The sequence below is a fragment of the Lissotriton vulgaris genome, chromosome 11 (assembly GCF_964263255.1).
Source record: "Lissotriton vulgaris chromosome 11, aLisVul1.2, whole genome shotgun sequence".
NCBI lineage: Eukaryota > Metazoa > Chordata > Amphibia > Caudata > Salamandridae > Lissotriton > Lissotriton vulgaris.
Window position 1 is genome coordinate 199830153 of NC_141699.1, and position 23490 is coordinate 199853642.

Genomic DNA, 23490 nt, shown 5'->3' on the forward strand with positions numbered 1-23490 from the left:
AACTGATGCAGGCACATTTCACATGGAACTTGCCCATGTGTAATTACCCATTGCTGGAGTTGCGTCACTTTTGTGACACACTCCAGCAATGCATCATTTTTGCACCTGCATATACGTCAGAAATACTGACAGATCTGGAACTCCTTGCGACATGATGCATCATACTGTAAATATGACGCATCATTGGTCTCGCAATGAGGGCACAACGAAAAGTGATGCATCGCTGTTTTCTCGTAGTGATTCGTCACTTTTCATAAATGAGGCCCTTAGTCTCTAGCCTAGACCCTTGAGGAGCACATTCGGGTCCCAGAGCTTCCTCTTCTCTGGACGCCAGTGCTTCTGCTTTGGGAAGATAGACACTGCTTAAGACAGTTTGACATTTCATTATAGCTAGATCTGACTCTATACTTACTGCATCCCTAAAACCCAAACTTGAGATTGGAAACCTGCTGTTAGACCACTTTAGTCCAGGCTTATTCATTGAGCCTTGGTTACCAGTACCACGTGAGAGATTGAGAGACAGTCCTATGTCTTTCTGAACTTCTTCCACGATCTTCTGGGATTCTCAGTACAACTCTCAAAAGGTCTTCCTAGCCAGAAGTTCAACCGCTATCACTCCCTGTGCACAGACTATGACCAGGATGAATGCAAATTCACATTCAACTTACGGAGCGAAGCGGCTGAACGGAAACTGCTGATATCTTGAAACCTCATTGCAAATGTGGCATGTCTAGGGTGCATGTAGATGTGGCCGACATTTTGGACCTGAAGCCTGAGGCCCAGGGGAAACTCATGGGATGAGCATCACTCATCCGCCACAACTTCTATTGGCTGTCCAAAAAATGATTGGCTGTGTTCAGTGAATCTTCCAGTTGTTGACGTTTATGTTTCTACTCTATGGAAACAGATACAAAATGTGCAATCTCAAGTGCTATGTCAGTAATAGTAATAGTCAGTGCTCTGATTCTCTCTTCCTGGTCTTAGTTCAAATAGCTCTCCTCCAGTCCAGAGGAGCTTCACCTTCGATCCTTGAGCGTGTATTATATTTCTAGATGAAGGATAGTGGTGAGCCATCTTTTGTGTCACCCCCATCTTTTAAGGGGGGGGGGCAGAACCTAGAGAAAAGTGGGCTTGAAGAACATTTTTGCATCCACAGCAGGGTGACTGTTGCTAGGGGTGGCATTACAACAGGGGCTGTTGATGGAGTTATCATTATGACAACATTACACATGGAGTTGATATTGCTGCATGTGATGATGCCATCAATAACCAAAAGAAGAGAGGATCAGAGAAATGAATACTAAAGACCATTCTCATGAAAATTATGACTGACTTTTTCACCAACCACAGTTTATTTCATCCAACTCTTTAAGGAGCGGATGCATGTTGCGATGTTTGATATGAAATAGATTTTTTTGTAGGTCTTTTGACTTACAGCTGGTGGTGGAGAAGGAAGTTTCAAATTAGTGAATAGAGAGGCAGACACTGTAATTCAAAATCAAAATCCGATCTCTAACAAGCACAGTGATTAGGAATATGAAACTGGCATCCTATCATTACATGACCATATCATGCAAGATGCCACTGTCACTCTAGCATTCACCAGATGCCAGATTGCACGTTTTATGCCCTGGAATTCATAATCACTTTAAGAGTTTAGTGGTTTCTCAAGCTTTCTTTAGTGAGTTTGCCTACATGATAGTATGTGTTTCATTATTTCTGACATCTTCATTGAAAGTTTGCAAACCTTTATTGAGCAGCAAAATACATATTGTACTCCTTGTATGAATGTATAACACTAGTCACCTGTCTTAATATGAATCAGAGAGACATTTGGCAATGCATTTTTTGAAACATCTTTACAGTGGTTGGTTTGATTTGTCAAAACAGAACACATGCTTCACATGTTGACATGTAAATACTTATAATTGAACATGTTTTCATACTATTTTGCAGAATCAAAAATGGAGTTTATCTCAGTGTGCCTGGTCTCTAGAATAGGGTGGAATAGGCTATAGGCGTATTTTTAGACTTCGTAAAAACTCGTGGAAGATGTAGGGAATTTTTGAATGGATATTAATAGGATATAACCACTTTTTTCCTAATAGGCTTTTGGCAATGCAAAAACTGTGCATAATGACAACTCCAGCAGATTTGGAAAATATATGGACATTCAGTTTGATTACAAGGTAAGCCAGTCATGATGATGGAGACTGTTAACAAAGCAATCAAGAATGTAAGTGATGTGTAAAGAAAACAACCTTTATCCTTCTGGCACTCAAAGTAACATCTGCCTTTGAAATGAGGATAAGCTTGAATTGTGCAGGGTTAGGTAAGAGCTTTTGATTGAGTGTATATGCGGCTTGATGGCTTTCTCTCTGACAGCGGCCTGTCCCAATGATAGTTAAAGTCCCCCACTACTAGGAGGTGTTTATATCTGGATCATAAATCAGACAAGATATGAAATGAAATGAAATGAAAAAGAAATTTCTAAAGCGCACTGCGGCCAAGCGGATTCCTGGCGCTGAGGAGCACATCAGAATCTACAGAGGAAACCCAAGGAGATTAGCCGGGGAAAGCCTGAAGGAAAAGAAAAGTTTTAAGAGCTTTACGAAAGTGAGAACAAATAGGGATAGAGCGAATGGAGAGAGGGAGATTGTTCCAAATCTGGGGGGCCAGCACAGAGAATCGGGTGCCCCCGGTGCGGGATTTGCGGAAACGGGGGACGTGAAGGAGAGAAAATGAAGAAGAGCGGAGGGTACGGCTGGGGGCGTGAGAAGAGATAAGTGAGTTGATGAAAAGCGGGGCAGAGCGAGCGTGCGCCCGAAAGGCCAAGCAAGCTAGTTTGAAATGAGACCTGAAATGAACCGGGAGCCAATGGAGGGTTTTGAGGGCAGGGGTGATGTGGGAGAATTTAGGGAGACGAAGGATAAGGCGGGCCGCCTGGTTTTGGATGGCCTGGAGACGGCGAGTTTCGTAGGCAGGAATATCTACGTACAAGCCATTTCCATAATCCAGGCGGGATGTAATGAGGGCTGTGATGATGGTTTTAAGAGCATCCACAGAAAAGAACCGGGAGATCTTACGGATTAAACGGAGGGAAGAAAAACAAGAAGACACGACGGAACTGATTTGGGCATGCATGGACAGATCATTGCTGATCTTGATGCCCAAAGTCCGGACAGAGGAAACAGGGGAGGGGGGAGGGCCAAAAGAAAGGGGCCAATGAGCTGAGGACCAGGGATTAGACGAACCACCAGTGAGGACGAGCTCTGTCTTATCGGGATTGAGCTTCAAGTGATTGAAGCTCATCCACTGGGAAATGAAAACAAGAGTGGAACAAAACTTAGGGAGAGAGTCAGCTGGGGATGAAAGATCAAAGACGAGCTGGAGGTCATCTGCGTAGTTGTACACAGAGACCCCCAGCTCGAGAAGAGAGGAAATGAGGGGGCGGATGTAAAGATTGAAGAGAAGTGGGGAAAGGGAAGAACCTTGAGGGACCCCACAGGTGACCGGAAGAGGGGGAGCAGAAAAGACAAGAGTTCCAGAAAGCCCTCATTAAAGTCTGGGGTAGATCTGGGGGGACGGTATACTACTGTTAGTAGAAAGCAGGACGATTAAATTAATATTAAAAATTAATTACTAAAATATACTTAAAAATACTTAAATTAACTTATAATATTTAAATAATTAATGAAAGTTATAAAAAAATAAATAAATCATATTTGTTAAAACATATATATATAGTAACATAATATAATTAAATAATATCTAATATTATTACCGTACAATAGCGGAAGTGTAAAAATTACTATTCCCACTCCAGTAGGTGCAACAGTAGGGAAAGCGTTGGATAGCGAAGGGGTAAAAATTACTATTCCCACTCCAGTGGGTGCAACAGTAGGGAAAGCGTTGGATAGCGTAGGGGTAAAAATTACTATTCCAACTCCAGTGAGTGCAACAGTAGGGAAAGCGTTGGATAGCGTAGAGGTAAAAATTACTATTCCCACTCCAGTGGGTGCAACAGTAGGGAAAGCATTGGATAACGTAGGGGTACAAATTACTATTCCCACTCCAGTGAGTGCAACAGTAGGGAAAGCGTTGGATAGCGTAGGGGTAAAAATTACTATTCCCACTCCAGTGATTGCAACAGTAGGGAACGTAAATACTTCATATATTATTTAAAAAAAAATATATATATATATATATCAGTACCAATCCCATTCTTGCAAGAAAAACGGGCCGACACATGCTCGGAGCTCTGGCAGCAGGCTTTTATTCAAAATTTAAGCGCACACAGAGTGTTCAGTGGAAACGCTTGGCAGACGCGTTTCAGCCTGTCGGCTTTCTTCAGTGCCCAGTTCCATCACGTACAAGTTGTTACTGCTGAGGGCTTGTTTAAGTAACATGGGTGATCCACACTGATTGGTCTGTTGATGTTAGCCCATCCTCCTCAGTTTTGTCGGGCGCTACTCCATGCCGGGATTTCTCGCATACCACCGAGAGTGGATCGTACAGTGAGGATCCAACTTCTACTAGCCCAGTGGCTTCCCAGTCATACCGGCAGAGGTATGCAGTGATATCCCGCATTACATGGATCCCAAACAAAAGTCACTCCTGTCACAGACTCCTAACGCAGCACACGACTGCGTCCTCCCTCCCCGCATGTCTTCTCGACTCAGGTGAGTGTCCTTTTCAATGCGGGGGGGCGCCGCCCTGTATTTTCATACGATACCAGGATATATATATATATATATATATATAAAAAATTAATCAAAGGTAATTACCAATTCAATATATTATAATAATTAATCTATTAAAATTACTAATTAACATTAATTATTACAATTATTTACCTATTAATACAAATTAATTACAATTGAACAATTAATTATTTAAACATTAAAAATTAATTAACAATTACTTCAAATTAAATAAATTTAATTATTTAATTAATTATAAATAAATTAATTCCCACCCTATTCCCCTATAAACCCACAATCCACTACAGAAAATAAATTAGTAAAATTAACATAATTAGCAATTAATCAATTAAATTAAATGAATTGGCAGTTAAAATTTTATTAAATACCCATAAAAACATACTTAACAATTAATTCTAAATAAATACCAATGGGGCGTGGCCAAGATGGCGGGCTGAGAGGTCGCACTTGCCGAGTGCTCCCGGGCCCCTGAAACCCTGCACCGCTCGTAACCGCTGATTCCCCCCCAGATCATGCGGTGATTGAGCCTGGAGACCCCGGTGGCGGTGCGGAGCGATCGTTGAGCCTTGATTGCCCCTCCGGAGGTGCGATTCAGACCGAAACAGCTTGGAGCGGAGTCCGCTGGGCGGCCTGTGTGTGAGCCGGGAGCCGCGAGACCTCCGGGCCTGGGATCCTGACGGTGTGCCCTGCCGCCTGTGAATGGCCCGCTGAAGTACCTGTGCCGTGGTGTCGGCGTAGGAGTCGAAGGGGACTTCGCGAGCGGAGCGGAGCTGACCGAAGGTGGTTGATGTGAGCGGAGCTGCACGGAGGAGTGAAACAGAGGCGGAGCCGGCATTGAGTTGCTACGCAGGTCCGAGGCTTGAGGGTGCTCGCCCCGTGAGGCCGCTACGGTCCGACACTGGTTGTGGAGGAGTGGTGTTGTGCCCCCAGGACAGATATTCCCCCATGATTGCCGGCCCCGGCGGCCTCTGCCCCGCGAGTTTGCCCTCCGGCTGTGTTTCTCGCCACTGGACTTGAGAAGAGGGTAGGCCTCACTCCTTGGGCGTTGGCCTATTGATAGTAACGGGCGGCCATTTTGTGGATTCCGGCCCGGCTGCTCGGCCCTGCTCGGGATCTCTGTGTGGTGGTGTTCCCTGACCGGTGTGTAGCTGCTATGGCCCTGTTGATCTCTTTTGCCGAGCGTCGTCCACCGGGGCCCCCTGTGCAGCCAAGATGTCGAACGCTAGGGGACAAAGGAGGGGTGATCGGACCTTGCCGGACATGTTTGGACGCGGTGCCCTGCGTAGCGTGTGGAATTTTAGTTTACGAGCTGAACATCATCTGCGCCAGCTTGTCACCCATGTACAACGTGCACGACAACCATTTTAGGTATCATGGTCTCCCTGTCCACGATCGATCGCCAGCGCGCCCCTCTGACCCGGCAGGCATCCTCCGCGCACCCTGGCTCCCCCACCCTCCCTCTCATGAGCATAACCCTTCTGCATGACTCTGTCCTTGGGAGTCACGCCTGCGCCTGACCAGCATCTCCTCTCCTCCCATGAATGCCCCTCTGTTGATAAACCTTCCCTCCACGCTCGATTGTCCACGCGGCATGAATACCACTCCTTTGATGACCCCTTCCCCCGTGTCCAGCTGTCCACACAGGTCCGAGGCCATCGCTTAAACCGGGAGGTATCATTTACTGCCCCTTATTGTATGAAGTCACTCTTCTTCAAAGGACCCTCTATTGATCAAGACCTCCCCACCCCCCGGGATATGATCAGGCGCACACATCCTAAGACTCGGCGGAATACACAGCTGCGTGATGACCCCCCTCCTCTTATCAGCAGGTTGAGGACCTCTATTGTGGAGGTATATGGGGGTGGGATTGACACGAGGATTACGGGGATGACATTTTCCTTACTTCACAATGTTCTGATTGTAATAAAGAAAGGTCACATGCCATAAACCAGTGTATAAGAGGCCAGGCCTCCGAGAGGCTGTTAGAGCACCTCGAGACGATACCTTGTTGTCTGATCTGATGTGTTCTGCTCCGTCGGAATAAAACTTCTGTTTCCTGCCTTCTGGTCTCCGGCGCCTGCCTCATTGCTTGGTAATTTAAATGGTACAAAGGCGGTTAGCGCCGGGCAAATCTTGAAAAAGGTCATAGCCCTACCCTTATTCAACAATTGGCGTCCCAAAGCGTGGGGCCCATCAGCGACACGTGGATCCAGTGGGAGAGGTCCCGACGACAGAGTGAACGACTGCAACGATCGGTAGAGCTCGTGTCCGATAGACCCTCGTCTGGCAGCCGATCATCCGACCTTCACTAGTTCCGAACAGACCTCTCTCGAGTGATCTACGGTCCTGACTGGGAACCATCAGGAGTGCCACGAACATCACGAAGAAGAGAGGATGATCGGGCGCTGGATTCGGAAGACAGGAAACCGTCCATGCGGTCCGGGTAAGGTCGTGTAAACACGACAAATTGAGAAATGATTGTTTGGTTTGGATAATACTAGTATTACGCTTTGTTGATCCCTCTGGAGATTCACCGTCTGCAAACGGAGAAACAACAGGCTCTCTCTTTGCAAACAGTGAAGGATAGGTAACGCAGACTATTGTCCCCATTGTAATCCGTCGTGCCTATCTTCCTCCCCCACTGTTTTCCCGAACTGTCGTTCGTGGATTGTTGTCTGGAGATTCTCTGTCTGCAAACAGGGAAGAACAAGGTCTCTCTTTGCAGGTAGAAAAAGAGTGGGTAACGCAAAACTTTTCGTACCCACTTATTCTCCCCACTGATTGTTTGATTGACCGAACATTGACTGTTCGGTATTGGTTCTTTTGAGGTATTCACGGCCTACAAACAACGTAGAATAGAAATATTCTGTCTAGTCTTTGTCTGCCGTGATAAGGTAGGTAGTGCAGACCTTTGTCCCCGTTGTAACCCGTCATGCCTATCTTCTCCCCACTGATTGGTAGCCTGTACAGCCCGGACCGCTTATTAGAGATGAACCATCCAGCTCCACTGGAGGGAACCCCTAATAAGGACATGTTCACTAAGCATGGACTAGTCGCTATAGCTTATACTAAGCTATGGCATAAATATACAAAGAAGAACCCCGAAAGTCAGTGGCCACTGATAGGTTCCTTTGATGAAAATAAAATAAAAACATTGGAAATAGCGCTCCAGAAAAATAAGACCACGCCCACTATGCTCGATAGTATTGGCATGTGGCGCAAAGAAACGGAACAACGACAGAAAAGAGAAGAAGCAAAAATAGGGAAAGAATTACGAAAGGCAGCCCACCTAGCCGCCAAGCAACTAGAAGAAGAAAGAAAAGAAAGAAAAGAAGCTGCACAAAACCAAGAATCAGGGTCGACAGGTCAATGTCCTGTTAGGACCCCCTCTACGCTCTACCCTGAATTGCCCTCCAAACAGCGGGCGAACGATGAGTTACTGCTAGGTCCCCCAATCATCTACATGCCCCCTCCATATGCTCCCTGCCAACAACACCTGCAGGCCCTGAGTACGAGTGAGAACGGCCTTAGCGCTAGTGCACCAGCCCTCACGGCCTCCGCACCAGCCACATTAGCAGCACCAACAGATGCCCCCGAGGCTAGCGAGCACCCACCAGCCAGATCAAATAGGTTGAGCAAAGATGAACGGGATGGGATTGACAAAATAGCAAAGACACTAGTGGAACGAAGGGAGAGCGAAGAGTACACAATGAACATGTATAACTCGCATGCCGATAACCACAGACGGCATTTCATTTTGCGATTCAGCTACCACACCCTGAACGCATATGAAGATAGGTATCAAAGTAAGGGCCCGCTAAACTGACCACACTGTATAGGAAGATTGATGTTGGAGATGGGACTGAATGTGAGGCGACGGAGCTCTTCATGCAGACGCTTGAGGTCTTCCGCCACCTCACAGAGCAAAAACCAGAAACCAAGGTTACAGTCCCTGAAACGACCTCAGTAGAAGTAGCCAATACTATGATGCCCATCAGAGAAGCGGCCCCTTACTGGATCCCGCCACGTGGCCAGGGAACAAGCGATGATATTAATCACGCAGATGCAAAAGGGAGGGTTGTGTACAATTGGGTTTACCAACCATGGGACCGACAAGATATCCTAACCTTTAAACAAACTCTGCCCGATTTAAGAAAGAACCCAACAGCATTCTATACCGAATTAGGCACAGCCTTGGGTTCGACAATAATGACTTTAGCGGACATTGACTTGTTTTTCGGGTTATGCCTGCCAGCTGACGTGTGGAAGCAAATCCGGAAGGCTGACCACACGGATCTGTTTGGACATACCTGGGACCAACTCAGTAAACTAGATAGACAGCGAGAGCCTGGAAGGAAACCAGTAAAGGACATATTAGAACTCCCAGACAAATTAGTTCAGAAGTTAAAGACACTGATCCCAGAGAAAAAGGTAGATTGGTCGATAGTCACGGCCTGTCGACAGAAACCCCAGGAAGATGTGTCCGAATATTTCTCCCGATTCGAGACAGTGTTCTCCGACTACAGTGGCCAAGACATGACCACCGCAACCGGACAGCACCTGTTTGTACAAAATTATGTAAAGGGCTATCACAAGAGGTCTCCCAAAAACTGCAGACGAGTGAGAGTAGTTGGGGGGCCTCCAAACCCGCAGCTATCCTTCAGATGGCTCAGTATTACGAGCACCAAAAGAATGAGAATGATAGGGCGTCCGAGAAAAAGAAGAAAGATTTAAAAGAAAGGGTAATGATAGCCCAGATACAAGGTATAGCGGTAGGACGGGAACACCAAAGGGGGAACTACCAATCGACCACCCCCAGAAATCTACCTCCTAAAGATCACACCCCAACACCACACACTGGACGTAGAGACATTAGCAATGACCAATGCGCCTTCTGCAAAGGATTCGGCCATTGGAAATCCGAGTGTCCGGTTCTGCTAGAGATGAATAGAAATAGGGACCCCAGGGATGTGGCAGGTGGTCAGAGAAACAGAGGACAAGGACGAGGGCACACAAACGACACCAACAATGACAGATCAGGGAGATCGAACACATTTGACCGCCCGACAGAACCAATATCAACTATCCGATGGTGAGAATGCCCCTGATTTTGCATAGGACTGCCAGGGGCAAGGGAGGGATCCAGTTGAGCTCTGTGTTGACCAGCAAGGTCCTTATGTCACCGCTAAGGTCCTGGGTACAGAGTCTCCATTCTTGGTAGACACTGGGGCGACACGTAGTGTGTTATCAAAACGACTGATTCCAAGGGCACCCTTGTCTGGCTCACACATTACGTCGATAGGTTTCGATGGAACGCCCTCCACTAATCCCCTGTCCGTGCCTATCACCTTTGACCTAGAAAACAACACCACTGACACGACATTTCTGCTCTCCTCCAACTCCCCTGAGGCCATTATGGGCATTGACTTACTGAAACATTTTCGAGCTACCATTAGGTGTTCCCCAGATGGAATCCGAGTCATCCTGTACGACAACCCAGACATACCCAAATCCTGCCCTGCACGGCACATGTGCTCCATAACTGATGCTGACCTATCCTTGCTCGATACCCTGCCTCCGTACCTATGGGCCAAAAATGACTCTGATGTGGGACGAATGATGATTGACCCCATTCATATAACTGTAAGACCGGACGCTATGCTCCCGAAACTCCCACAATATCGGATATCGCCCGAGGGCGAGAAGGCACTGGTAGCGATCATTCAGTCTCTGGTAGATACAGGAGTGGTTGAAGAGGTGGTTAGCAACGTCTGCAACAGCCCAATCCTACCTATTGTTAAGAAGCAAGGCGAAGGAGATAAGAAAGCATACCGCTTCATTATCGACCTGCGAGAAATTAACAAAGTGGTTGTACCCCAATACCCCGTAGTCTCCGATATCACCACCATTCTGACCCTCATCCCGTCCACTGCCACCACCTTCACTGTTATCGACCTTAAGAATGCGTTTTTCTCTATCCCCATCCATCCAGACAGCCGTTATCTCTTCGGCTTCACTTTAAAATCCCGCTCGTACCGATTTTGTAGAGCTCCCCAGGGGTACACTGAAAGCCCCAGCATTTACAGCCAGGCCCTCAAAAGACAGCTGGATGCTTTCCAGCTACCAGATGGAGTGGTGTTGATTCAATATGTCGATGATATCCTTTTGGCGGCCGACACCACCCCACTTGCAATCACAGCCACTGTCCAACTCCTACACTTTCTTGCGGAAAATGGCCATAAAGTTTCCAAAAAGAAATTGCAGTTCTGCCAGCCACAAGTGACATACCTAGGCCATCTCTTGTCCAAAGAAGGGAGGAAACTCACACCCGACCGAATCCAGACCATCCTAGACACCCCCATCCCAAAGACACAAAAACAAGTCCGCTCCCTGGTTGGCCTAACATCTTTCTGCAGACAATGGTTACCCAATTTCAGCCTCATTGTAAAACCCCTACTTGCCCTGTTGGCCCAAGATGCCCCCTTCCCGCTCCCTTGGACCCCTGAATGTCAAGCATCCTTTAAGGAATTACGAGATGCACTCTGTTCAGCACCCGTCCTAGGAACCCCGGATTACTCCAAACCCTTCTCCCTCTTCACCCACGAAAGGGAGGGGTGTGCATTGTCTGTCCTGACTCAATCAATTGGTCCTAAGCAGCGCCCTTGTGCCTACTTCTCCGCCACTCTTGATCCTGTAGCCAGAGCTTTGCCTGCCTGCCTTCGAGCGGTAGCTGCCGCTGCCGTCTCTATCCGTCAGAGCGAAGGGATCGTACTTTCAAACTCTCTGACCGTGTTAGTACCCCATGCTGTCGACACCCTTCTGAACCAAACCAAGACTCAACATCTGACTAGCGCACGACTGACAGGGTACGAATTGACGCTACTTGCACCCCACATCACACTAAAGAGATGCACGACTTTGAATCCGGCCACATTGTTGCCCCTACCTGAAAATGACCCCGACGTTCCCCCCATACACGACTGTGTGACCCTCACGGACGAACAAACTAGGAGTAGAGTTGACCTCCGAGATACTGCTTTCACTGACCCCGATGGAGAGCTATGGGTAGACGGCTCATGCATCAAACTCCCAGATGGCACCACTTCAGCTGCCTATGCAGTTACGACAGCCTGAACAGTAGTTGAGACAGCCTGCATCACACAACGATCTGCCCAGGCAGCAGAGCTGATAGCCCTCACACGAGCATGCCTCATAGCCACGGAGACCACCGCGAACGTATATACAGACAGCCAGTATGCCTTCGGGGTGGTTCACCATTTTGGGCTCCTGTGGAGGGAGAGGGGATTCCTGACGTCCCACGGCACCCCTATCCTCCACGGAGATCTAGTCTCCGCCCTGATTGAAGCAGTTCTCCTCCCCAAACGATTAGCTGTGATCAAATGTCAGGCACACAAAAGGGTGACAGACTTAGTCGGACAAGGGAATGCACTGGCTGACATCACTGCACGAACCACAGCTGAGAATATGACGGTGACACGCATGTATGTGACCAGGTCACAAGCAGAGAAATGGACTAACACAAGGGAAATGATCAGAGACATCCAGTCGGCCAGCACCCCTCACGAACTGACTAAGTGGGCCGGGGTGGGTTTGAAGGATGATGAGGGCTGCTGGCGAACAAAAGATGCAAACAAATGGTTGCTACCTGACTCATACCTGATCCCCATACTGACAATGGCTCATTCCCCCACACACATAGGATCTGCACCCATGATCGAACTCATTTCCAAAGTCTGGCACAACGACAAAATCCCCGACTCAGCCAGGCGCCTAGTCCAACAGTGCCTTATCTGTCTGCAACACAACCCCGGGAAAGGAACTGTGGTACCCCGGGGAGGGTTTGGGATCCCCAATCACCCCTTTGAGGTCCTTCAAATGGACTACATCCAGCTAGAGAGATGCCAAGGCTTGAAGTATGTACTAGTCATCGTATGTGCCTTCAGCAAATGGGTAGAGGCCTATCCCACCCGTGACAACACTGCCATGACTACTGCCAAAGTACTACTGAAAGAATTCTTCCCTCGCTATGGCCTTTGTCGAATTTTATGGAGCGACAATGGCCCCCACTTCATAGCAGAGGTTATCCAACTGATCCTAAAGGGATTGGGGGTGAAACAGAGATTTCACGCAGTCTTCCACCCCCAATCCGCCGGCCTGGTGGAACGCCATAATGCCACACTGAAGTTGAAATTGTCGAAAATAGTGGCCACCACTGGACTTAAATGGCCGGATGCCCTCCCACTGGCATTGCTATCGATGCGCTCCACTCCCACCAAACACCATTTGACCCCCTACGAGGTTGTATTTGGGCGACCGATGAACCTCTGGACTTCTCCCAAACCAACCTCTATTCATGAAGTCCCGGACGTCCTACTATCTGATTACTTGTGCAAGTTAACTAAAACATTGTCTGTCATTCATCAACAGGTGCAGCAGGCCATCCCCGATGCTTCCAGGGGCCCCGGCCACGACATCCAACCGGGAGATTTCGTTCTAATACGAAACTTCCAGCGGACCAAGAGTCTGGAACCCCGGTGGACGGGCCCCTGGCAAGTGCTTATCACCACCCGGACAGCGCTTCGAGTGGAGGGGAAGCGGCACTGGCTGCACGCACACCACTGCAGGAAGATCTCCTCGACCCTGGCCACGACAGACAACGTCAACACCCAAGAAGAGCTCCTGAACAAAGATCTACCAACATTGAACTGTTATCCCGATACTGAGGCACTTGAACTTGCAAAATTCTCTGACCCCACTGTGCCAACCAGAGAAGGGTATTTCCTGCGTCGAAAGGAGGGAGCTTCGGCTAAGTAGGCCACGGACTAAGTAAAATCTCAGAACGGTGACCTAAACGCAACCAAGGGTTACCGGGAGAGAAGCTAAACGAAGTCTGTGGTTCTGCCCGCTACCGAGCCCCTTGAAGATGATGGAAGCGCCAGATAAGAAGATGATGGAAGCGCCAGATAAGAAGATGATGGAAGCAACAGGAAATACCCACTATAGAAATCCAAAGACTGACAATTTGCACAAATCAAAGACAATCGCCATCTTTATTGTCTTCCTCTTCTGCCTCCTCCTCATGACCTCCTTATGGCTTCTGGAAGAAAGCACACCGGCTCATGAGGCATTGCTGCCCACTGCACAACCAACCCCTATGAAAGAGCATCACCTAATATCCCTGTCGCCTCAGCTCCGAGAAAGGCACAGGGAATTTTGGAACAATTCCTTCGTGCAACTGTTGCACCAACACAACCTTGCTGCAAATGCTACGAACTGCTGGATCTGCGGGTTGCTCCCGCATGCCACTGGACACTCCATCCCCTTCATCCCTTCTCCTTTCTCAGTTCACGGCTCCTGCCTCCCCTGGTTGATCCTCATGCAAGAGAGCCACAAGGACCACGCCACTTCCAGCCAGACAGTGTCGCACTTCTACTCTGGGTTCTGGCTGAACAAAACCGGAAAGACCTCTGCTCCCCTGTGTCCTGCGCTCACAGGCGCCACCTTCCTTAAAGACATTCCAGCCAAAGAACGTGTTGAATTACAGGTACTCCACAATCCAGCTAGATCCACCTTCTCTCATCTGCAAAAACAAACCACCGCCACTCTGACTGTGGCTCTGTCTGTTATCAATGTCACAGGTCTTGTGTGTCTCGAAGGCCAGGGAACACAGCTGGTGGGTCGCAGTTCCTGCCGGGTCATCAGAACATTGGACTCAGTCGACCCCCCTTCCTTTGTTGCTTCTCCGAACATGTACTTTGTGTGTGGCACCAAAGCTTACACCTGGCTCCCGAAAGGTTGGAAGGGTATCTGTTACATTGCCTTCGTTCTTCCCCCCACGTATGTAGCCCCTGCCAACCATCACCGGCAGAGGCGTGCAGGTGACATTGGACAAGCCGACTCCACTGGAGCACAGTTCCTAGATGCAGCAAAGGGACTTGTTCCCCTGTGGGGCCCAATGGCAAATAGCTGCGCTATCCGACACCTGACCCAGGCAGTAGAAACAACGATCAACATTACGGCTGGCATCCTCGCTAACAACACGGCTGAGCTTCAGGCGGTCCGCCTTGTGGCCCTTCAAAACCGCCTTGTTCTAGATGTTGTTCTAGCCGATCGAGGAGGAGCATGCCGCATCATCGGATCCAGCTGCTGCACCTACGTGCCAGACAACTCGCCTTCAGTCTACAAGGCAATTGAACACCTTCACAGACTTTCCTCGGAGGTTCACCAAGAACAAGAAGGATGGTCGCTTGGGAGCTGGTTTTGGGACACTTTGAAGGGCTGGGGTTGGAAGTTGTTTTCCTTCGTACTGATACCTGTTGTAATATTATGTGGGTGTTGTTTAGGTATTCAATGTCTGCCATCTTTGTGCAGCTTCGTTTCTAACTGTATGTGCCCAAAGACTTTGGACCTCCGAAATGAGCACATGAGTCCCCTCTATGAAGTAGAAATACGTGGCCTTATGGGGATAAATCCGAACTGACAAGTTGGCGAGACATGTTAAAAGGGAGGACTGTGGAATTTTAGTTTACGAGCTGAACATCATCTGCGCCAGCTTGTCACCCATGTACAACGTGCACGACAACCATTTTAGGTATCATGGTCTCCCTGTCCACGATCGATCGCCAGCGCGCCCCTCTGACCCGGCAGGCATCCTCCGCGCACCCTGGCTCCCCCACCCTCCCTCTCATGAGCATAACCCTTCTGCATGACCCTGTCCTTGGGAGTCACGCCTGCACCTGACCAGCATCTCCTCTCCTCCCATGAATGCCCCTCTGTTGATAAACCTTCCCTCCGCGCTCGATTGTCCACGCGGCATGAATACCACTCCTTTGATGACCCCTTCCCCCGTGTCCAGCTGTCCACACAGGTCCGAGGCCATCGCCTAAACCGGGAGGTATCATTTACTGCCCCTTATTGTATGAAGTCACTCTTCTTCAAAGGACCCTCTATTGATCAAGACCTCCCCACCCCCCGGGATATGATCAGGCGCACACATCCTAAGACTCGGCGGAATACACAGCTGCGTGATGACCCCCCTCCTCTTATAAGCAGGTTGAGGACCTCTATTGTGGAGGTATATGGGGGTGGGATTGACACGAGGATTACGGGGATGACATTTTCCTTACTTCACAATGTTCTGATTGTAATAAAGAAAGGCACATGCCATAAACCAGTGTATAAGAGGCCAGGCCTCCGAGAGGCTGTTAGAGCACCTTGAGACGATACCTTGTTGTCTGATCTGATGTGTTCTGCTCCGTCGGAATAAAACTTCTGTTTCCTGCCTTCTGGTCTCCGGCGCCTGCCTCATTGCTTGGTAATTTAAATGGTACAAAGGCGGTTAGCGCCGGGCAAATCTTGAAAAAGGTCATAGCCCTACCCTTATTCAACAAGCGGAAGGAATCAACCCGCCACAACCTCCCCGGCCCCGACCAGGGGCGCTGAAGGCGGAGAACCCCCGGTGACACGATCATTCCTTGAGTCGCTCTTCAGCTCCTTGCGGGAGGACTTTCAAACGATGAAGCAAGAGGTGGCCGGGGAGGTCCGCGAGGTACGGAGAGAGGTGGACTCCCTGGGGTAGCGGGTCAACACCGTGGAGGAGGCTGGTCACTCCAGAGACGAGGAGATCACCCATCTGCAGCAGGAGGTCCTGCGGCTGCGGGAACAACAGATTGAGCTGAAGGCCCACGCCGAGGACCTCGAAAATCGATCCAGGCGGAATAACATCAGGGTCCGTGGCGTTCCGTCCGGCGAGGAGGGTGAGAACGTGACGGCATACTTGGAGGGCCTCTTCCGTGCAATTTTGGGGGAGTCGGAAGACTTTCAGGTCCGCATCGACAGGGCGCACCGGGTGGGTCGCCCCCGCAGAGCCACAGCACCCCCCCCGGACATCCTGGCCTTCTTGCCGGACTTCCCCCTGAAGGAGCGGATCCTCCGCGAGGCGCGGAGACAGCAGCCTTTTCGATTCCGAGACCACCCGGTGGCCCTGTATCAGGATTTATCTACGGTCACGCTGCAGAAGAGAAAATCCTTCAAAATCGCCACGGACTTCCTCCGGGAGCAGGGGACGCAGTATTCTTGGGGTCACCCTTTCCGCCTGATTTTTAGGTGGAACGAGACACTGCACCAGCTCCGGTCCCTCCGGGACGTTTGCGCGGTGTTGGGCCTCACTGCATCTGATACGGACACCCCTGCGCCCCGCCGCAGGCGAAGCACTCGAGACGGCTGGCAGCAAGCAGGGGGAAGGCGCTCCCCAACGCCGGAGCGACCGGGATCGCCCACGATTCGAGCGGACATGGCGGCCGCCATCCAGGAGGCCTCCAGAGTGGCGGCGACTGGCGAAGTGGCCCTGACGGCCTGAATTTACTCCGGGGGGAGTCTGCACTAGCCTTTCTTATTGCAGGTGCGGGGGTAATGGGGGAGGGTGGGGCAGGATGGCGAGTGCAGGAGGTGGTGGCTGGACGTCCACTAGACTGACTTTCCACGGCCTTGTCCGATACGGACCGGACTGGGACAATGTCTTCTTTGCAAAGTTTGAGAAGCGGGGAGTGGGAACGGGAACGGCGGGGGGATGTTTTGAGTTTGGGGGCTAGTGAGGGGATTGGTAGTTGGGGGTGGTACAGATTCGAGCGTTTGGGGTTCCAAGGGGAGGGGGGGTTCTTCTAGTTGTGGGGGGTTGGGGTCGGGGGACTGTATTGTGCCATAGAGATATCCGTGGTTGTTGTGCGTTGAGGCTTCGTGAGATGGCCTCTATGTTTGCTTGCTGGGCTTTGCCTATCTGTGTGTGCTCCAATGATTCCCCTCCTTGATGGCTCTTAAAGTGGTCACTCTAAATGTGAAAGGGTTGAATAATCCGGTTAAGAGGCGGGCGGTAATGTCTCTGTTGGAGAACTCCCAGGCCGATGTTTGCCTGCTGCAAGAGACCCATCTGCTGGCTAAAGACTGTTCCAGAATGCGTACCCCCAAATTCCCTACGCAGCTTTTCTCCTCTAGCGCCTCTAAAACGGCAGGGGTGGCGCTCCTGTTCTCTAAAGGGTTCAGGGGGGAGATCTTACACAAAGTGGCGGAGCAGAAAGGGAGGCTTTTGGCATATAGGATCAGGGTGGGGGGTTTAGTACTGACTGTCGGCTCTATCTACGGCCCCAATGACCACCAGGATCAATTTTTGCACAGGGCACTGGAAGATGTAGCGTCCACCTCTGATACGCACTTAGTGCTGGGGGGAGATTTGAATCTAGTTTTCGACGCGGCTATGGACAGGTCTGTGCAGCGGCGCCACCAGTTGGGTGAGCTCTCGGGCTCAATTCGCACTCGACTTGAGGAGCTGGACATGCATGACATGTGGCGCCACCTCCACCCCACTACCCGCGCGTACTCCTACTTTTCACATGCACACAAGTCCTATCCGCGACTGGACCATCTACTTGTGTCGGGTCCGATGCTCGCTTTAGCCTCGAACGCTGATATGGGGGTCCTCTCTCTTTCCGACCACGCGCCGGTGGAGGGTACTTTCAATCTGCCCCCGGTGGCTCGGCCGAGAGGGGTCTGGCGGCTTCGGGACACGCTATTGCACAGACGGTCGACAGTGGACCAGATCCGCGCGGCCATTGTGGACTTCCAACGCGTGAACGATAATGACGATACCTCTCGCGCGACGCAGTGGGCAGCCCTGAAGGCTGTGCTCCGGGGCGAATTCATAGCTATTTCCTCGGCGGAGAACAAGGATCGACAGCTCAAGAGGGATGAGCTCACCCAGCAGGTGCGGGAGCTGGAGCAGGTTCATCATAGAACGGGGGCCCCCAGGGTCTGGAGACAGCTGAAAGCTGCCAGGAAACTCTTGGCGGCCCTGGACACGGACCGGGCGGAGTACGCGATGCTTCGTCTGAAGCACAAGTATTACACCGGCGGCGATATAGATGCGGGCGGCTCTTGGCCAATAAGCTTAGGGTGCAGCACCAACAGCACCGAGTGAAGGAGCTGGCTGACCCGACCGGAGGTTCTGTCACGGCAGATGAGCAAATAGCGGACGTCTTCCGTAGATTCTACGCAGACCTCTACACTGGTGAGGCCCCCTCCGCCCAAGCGGAGGCGGAATATCTAGAGTCGGTACCGCTCCCGTCGTTAACGCCGGATCAGGCTCAGTATCTGGAACGAGACATTCGTATCGAGGAGGTGGTCACGGCGATATCCCGGCTCAAACCGGGCAAGGCCCCGGGACCGGATGGCTTTATCCCTCTGTTTTATAAGACCTTCTGTCAGGAGCTGGCGCCTTTGCTGACCCGCCTTTTCAACACCTTCGCGGAGCCGGGTGCCATTCCCCCCAAATTTCTTCAGGCCACGGTCTCAGTGATCCCGAAACCGGGCAAGGACAGGACCGCCTGTGGATCCTACCGTCCTATCTCGTTGCTGAACACGGACTTGAAAGTGTTCACCAGTATATTAGCAGCACGCCTGGCACTTCATCTCCCGGGCATGGTTGACTCGGATCAAGCGGGCTTCGTGCCTGGCAGGCAAACAGTGGACAACACAAAGAGGGTGACTCATATTCTTGAGAAGGCCTCCAGGATACCCGGGGAAAGGATGCTCCTCTCCATAGACGCGGAGAAGGCCTTCGACAGGGTGCACTGGCCCTACCTAGAGAAGGTCTTGGGCAAGTTCGGGATAGGCGAGAAGTTCCGTCATCTGATTTTCAGCTGCTACCGGTTCCCGTCCGCGGTGGTCCGTGTGAACGGAGGTAGCTCCCGGCCCTTCGCCATAGAACGGGGTACGCGACAGGGGTGCCCACTGTCTCCTTTGCTCTTTGCCCTTTACATGGAGCCGTTTGCTCAAAGGGTTCGGCAGAACCCCGACATCGTTGGTGTCAAGATGGGCGAATTTCATCATGCGATTAGCCTGTACGCAGATGACGTCATTCTGACGCTCGATGACCCGCGGAGGTCACTGCCGGCTTGCATTGCAGAATTGGACCTCTTTGCCGAGGTGGCGGGCTTTAAGGTGAACCTCGGGAAATCAGCCGCCCTCAATATTTCGCTCGCTAGTGCCACCAGAGCGGAACTACAGAGACTTTACCCTCTGAGCTGGTCCAAGGACCGGATTCCGTATTTAGGGATCCTGTTGGCGCCCTCCCGCCCGGCGATGGTCACGGCCAATTATGCGGCTTTGAGCACGAAAATCAGAGAGGAACTGGGTCGGTGGGATAAGGGCACGTTGTCGTTGCTAGGTAGGGTGGCCGCAGTGAAGATGACCCTCCTGCCTCAGGTGCTATACCTGTTTAGGGCGTTGCCGCTCCAGCCCCCCACAGGGTGGCTTGCGGAGACCCAAGCAGCCATTGCACGGTTCGTGTGGCAGGGCCGTAGACCACGGATCAAGAGGAGCATCGCGACGCTGGCGCCCGAATCTGGGGGGCTGGGGATACCGGACTTACGGAAATATTTCCAGGCCGCCCAACTCCGCTATCTGGTGGAATGGAGCCGGTGGGAGTCAGACAAACACTGGCTGTTCCAGGATCAAGCGGTGGCGGGCAGGACATTACAGGAGGTCCCTTTCTTGAAGCGGGCTCATCGACCCCCTAACCTTTACGCATCTTTCGTGACGCGTGTCCCGCTTCGGGCGTGGGACTCAGTGGCTGTTGGGAATGAGCTTACTACTTATCCCTCTCCCTTTACGCCGCTCATTGGCAATCCGGACTTCGGTCCCGGCACGGAGCACGGTGCTTACGATCGCTGGCGGGCGGCCCGCTGCTGCACTTTGTATCATCTATACGGCCCGAGGGTTTGCCGAATGGGTTGATGTATCCCCTCAGGTCTAGGAGGGGCAGACAGATTGCGATTGCTCTGGGGTCAGCGGTGCAAAACATTCTCATACACTGGCGCTCCACCACACTCCCCACTGTTGTCGGCTGGCTGCATAGATTGTGACATGTCCTTGGCATGGAAAAGATGTCCTTAGTCGCCCTGGGGGATACTGATGCTTTTGAGGAACTGTGGGCGCCCTTCCATAGTCTGTTGTGTTCTGAGTTTCGGGAGATCACCTGTCCTAGATATCTTAGGTTGTTACGGCTGACACCGCCACCGGATCCGCCTGTCTGATTGGTCGGGGTTGGCATTGCATAGCAGGGATTACTGGAGGGTCGTTATGAGGGGAGAGCAGAAGGTTATGGCACAGTACAGGGGGTGGGTTGGGGTGTGGTAGTTTTGGGGTTTTTTTTTTTTTTTTTGTTTTTTTTTTTTTTAAAAACCTTTATTGGTAAAAAGCACAGTACACAGCGTCTGCCCACAACCCCTCAGGGCCGGCCGCTATGACATATAGGAAAAGGATAAAGCAGAATCAACGGAACAGAACGCCATTAGAGCAGTCTATGAGCAAAGCGTATTGTATGTAATATGGAACAATAGCATAAGGATATAAAAAGGTTTAATTTTATAATTTTGTCGAGTAAGATTCTAAAACTACAAAACAAAAACGAGTAGAAGCCAATCAGTGACCAGGATAGCTATTATCATTTGAGGAGCATCCGGAAGGAATCGTGTTAGAGAAAGGCATGCGACAGAAAAATAAATGACCACTATATGTGAACCAGGATCAATCGATATGTCACATGAAGAGAGGATACAATAAACTCCCCGATAAGACTGAACCCCGACCCCAAAGGAAGCGAAGAGAAATAGAGAAAGGAAACAGAAGAAGAGAAGAAAAAGAAAGAGGGCCATAGAAACAAAGAGAAAACATAAAACACGTCCCATCCCCCCACCCTGCATACCAGCGGAAGGCCACGGCCCACCCCCCCCCCATAGGCATGCCTGTCGCCCCAAGAAACCCCCAAGTGGGAAAGAGAGTATTGAGAGTGAGAAGAGCCATCCCACCCTCCAACTCTCAGAGAGGACAGGGAGGAGCTAGGTTCCACGTAATCTCGGTCACCACCGGTCCTATAACCATCCCTCACTTAAAATACCAACTGCATAAGAGTAGTAGCAAGCAAAAGTGCAGGTGGGGAGAAACATATCCAGTATACGAATAAATCAGACAAAGAACAGTCACATCATAGTCCCCACCCGTCGATGCATCCATTACCCTTAAGAAATCACCGAGGACCAGCAGAAATTCCCGAGACCACCATCATATATCTCCAGCCGCCCGATCCCGGGCCCCGCGACCAATACAGTACTCATATTCACTATCCCCGGCAGTCCATAAGTATCCCAGCAGTGCGAGCAAAGACAGACCGTGCATAACAGGAGACAACATCAGCCCTGACCCCTGCGATGTGAAGTTGCGGCATAGTCCAGCTTCATGGTAGACATCATGGAAAAGGCGAGCGAGCAAGGTGTAGTAGCATACATCAGTCCAACTATGCTAGTGTTCCGTCAGCCATAGCAGCATCCAACCATCCGGAAACCATAGAGACAATGTCAGCCTTGTCCCCGTCGATCTAGCCCAACAGTGAAGTCCGGGCGGGTAGCGGCCATCTTGAGCGAGGAGCGCAGATGTAAAGACCGCCACCGAGTCAAAAACCCCACAAAGAAATTTGTCCCACGTAGCGCCAAACAGTCAGAAGCTATCCAATAAGGATAGAACCCCAGCAACAGTACTTGAAGGCCGACCAGCCAGGGCCACTGCAACAATCCTCCGGCAGAACAGGGTGGCACCCCGGGGGGCCCCAAGGTGGGCACAAGGCAGGTCGACCCCCACAAAATCTCCAGCCCGAGGGCAGGGTCCACTGCCACACGCCCCAGCACATCCAGGGTGGGGGGCACGACAGCCGATTCAGCCGGGGGGTTCCACGTCGCTACATATGGCCGAGCGCTCGGGACATCACCACCAATCACCGGGTGCAGCTGGGCTAGCGAGGGGTAGCAGGCAGCGCTAACGTCCGAAGGCTCTCCAGGCGGTACAGCATCCAGACGGTCACTTAGGTCTCGTGCGCTCGCTCTAATGAGTGATCTCAGGTCGCATAGGGCATGTAAAACATCTGCAGGCAAAATGGGTTTCTCGGCAGCAGAGTCACGTCCCCGGAGGGCGCCGCCATGTTGCCGTCCGCTGGGGCGTCCGCCGGAGTCCATCCCGATGATGAAGCTAATGATGCTATGAGGTGGCGCAGTTAGGACGGGTCAACGCTACAGGGCAAACCCCAGCTGTCCAGATGCTGCCAAAAACTGCTCACATAATGGAAGCGACCCATGCAGGTCTCCAGAAGCCACGAGCCAGGATACAATGTCTCAAAGAAGATGGCGTCTACCGCAGCGCCAAGGATCAAGGACTCGCACAGCGCCGATCTCGAGCCGGGCAAAGGATACAATTTGGCGCTCGCTACAGTTTCAAAAGCGAACAAGGAGGCATAGAGGCGCGGAGGGTCGGTCGGCAAGGTGTATCGAGTATTGCAACAGTGTCTCGCCAGCCGCCGATCCCTCCCGCTGCAGGCTGTCTTTGTTAGTTTTGGGGGTTTTGATGGTTAAGTAGGTTTTTGGAGCGGGGATGATTCCCCAACCTTCCCCTTTTCCCCCCCCTTTCTTTCCCCCCCCTCTTTCTTTTTTCTTCCTCTCCCCTCCCCCTATTCCTCTTTCCATCCCCCCCTCCCCCCGTTATTTGTTTGTGACCACAGGCGCACAAGCTGTGTTCCTGAGTCGAATGGTGCCTATTGAAGAGATGTAACTGCTTTGCTGTATCTACTGTATTGTACGCATTGAATGTGCGGCTCCTGTGGTTTACCTTTTTCTTGCCCTGTTGTTTCCTACCTTACCCTGCTTCAATA

At 51.0% G+C, this 23490-nt stretch overlaps 1 protein-coding gene across 1 annotated transcript in view; it reads left to right on the forward strand.

The window, feature by feature from the left end:
- MYO1H (myosin IH) overlaps positions 1 to 23490 on the forward strand; it is a 655926-nt gene that overhangs the window by 15010 nt on the left and 617426 nt on the right. Inside the window, exon 4 of the mRNA XM_086943103.1 lies at positions 2109 to 2189. Coding sequence (XP_086799229.1) covers positions 2109 to 2189 — 81 coding nt within the window. The remainder of the gene's footprint in view (positions 1 to 2108; positions 2190 to 23490) is intronic.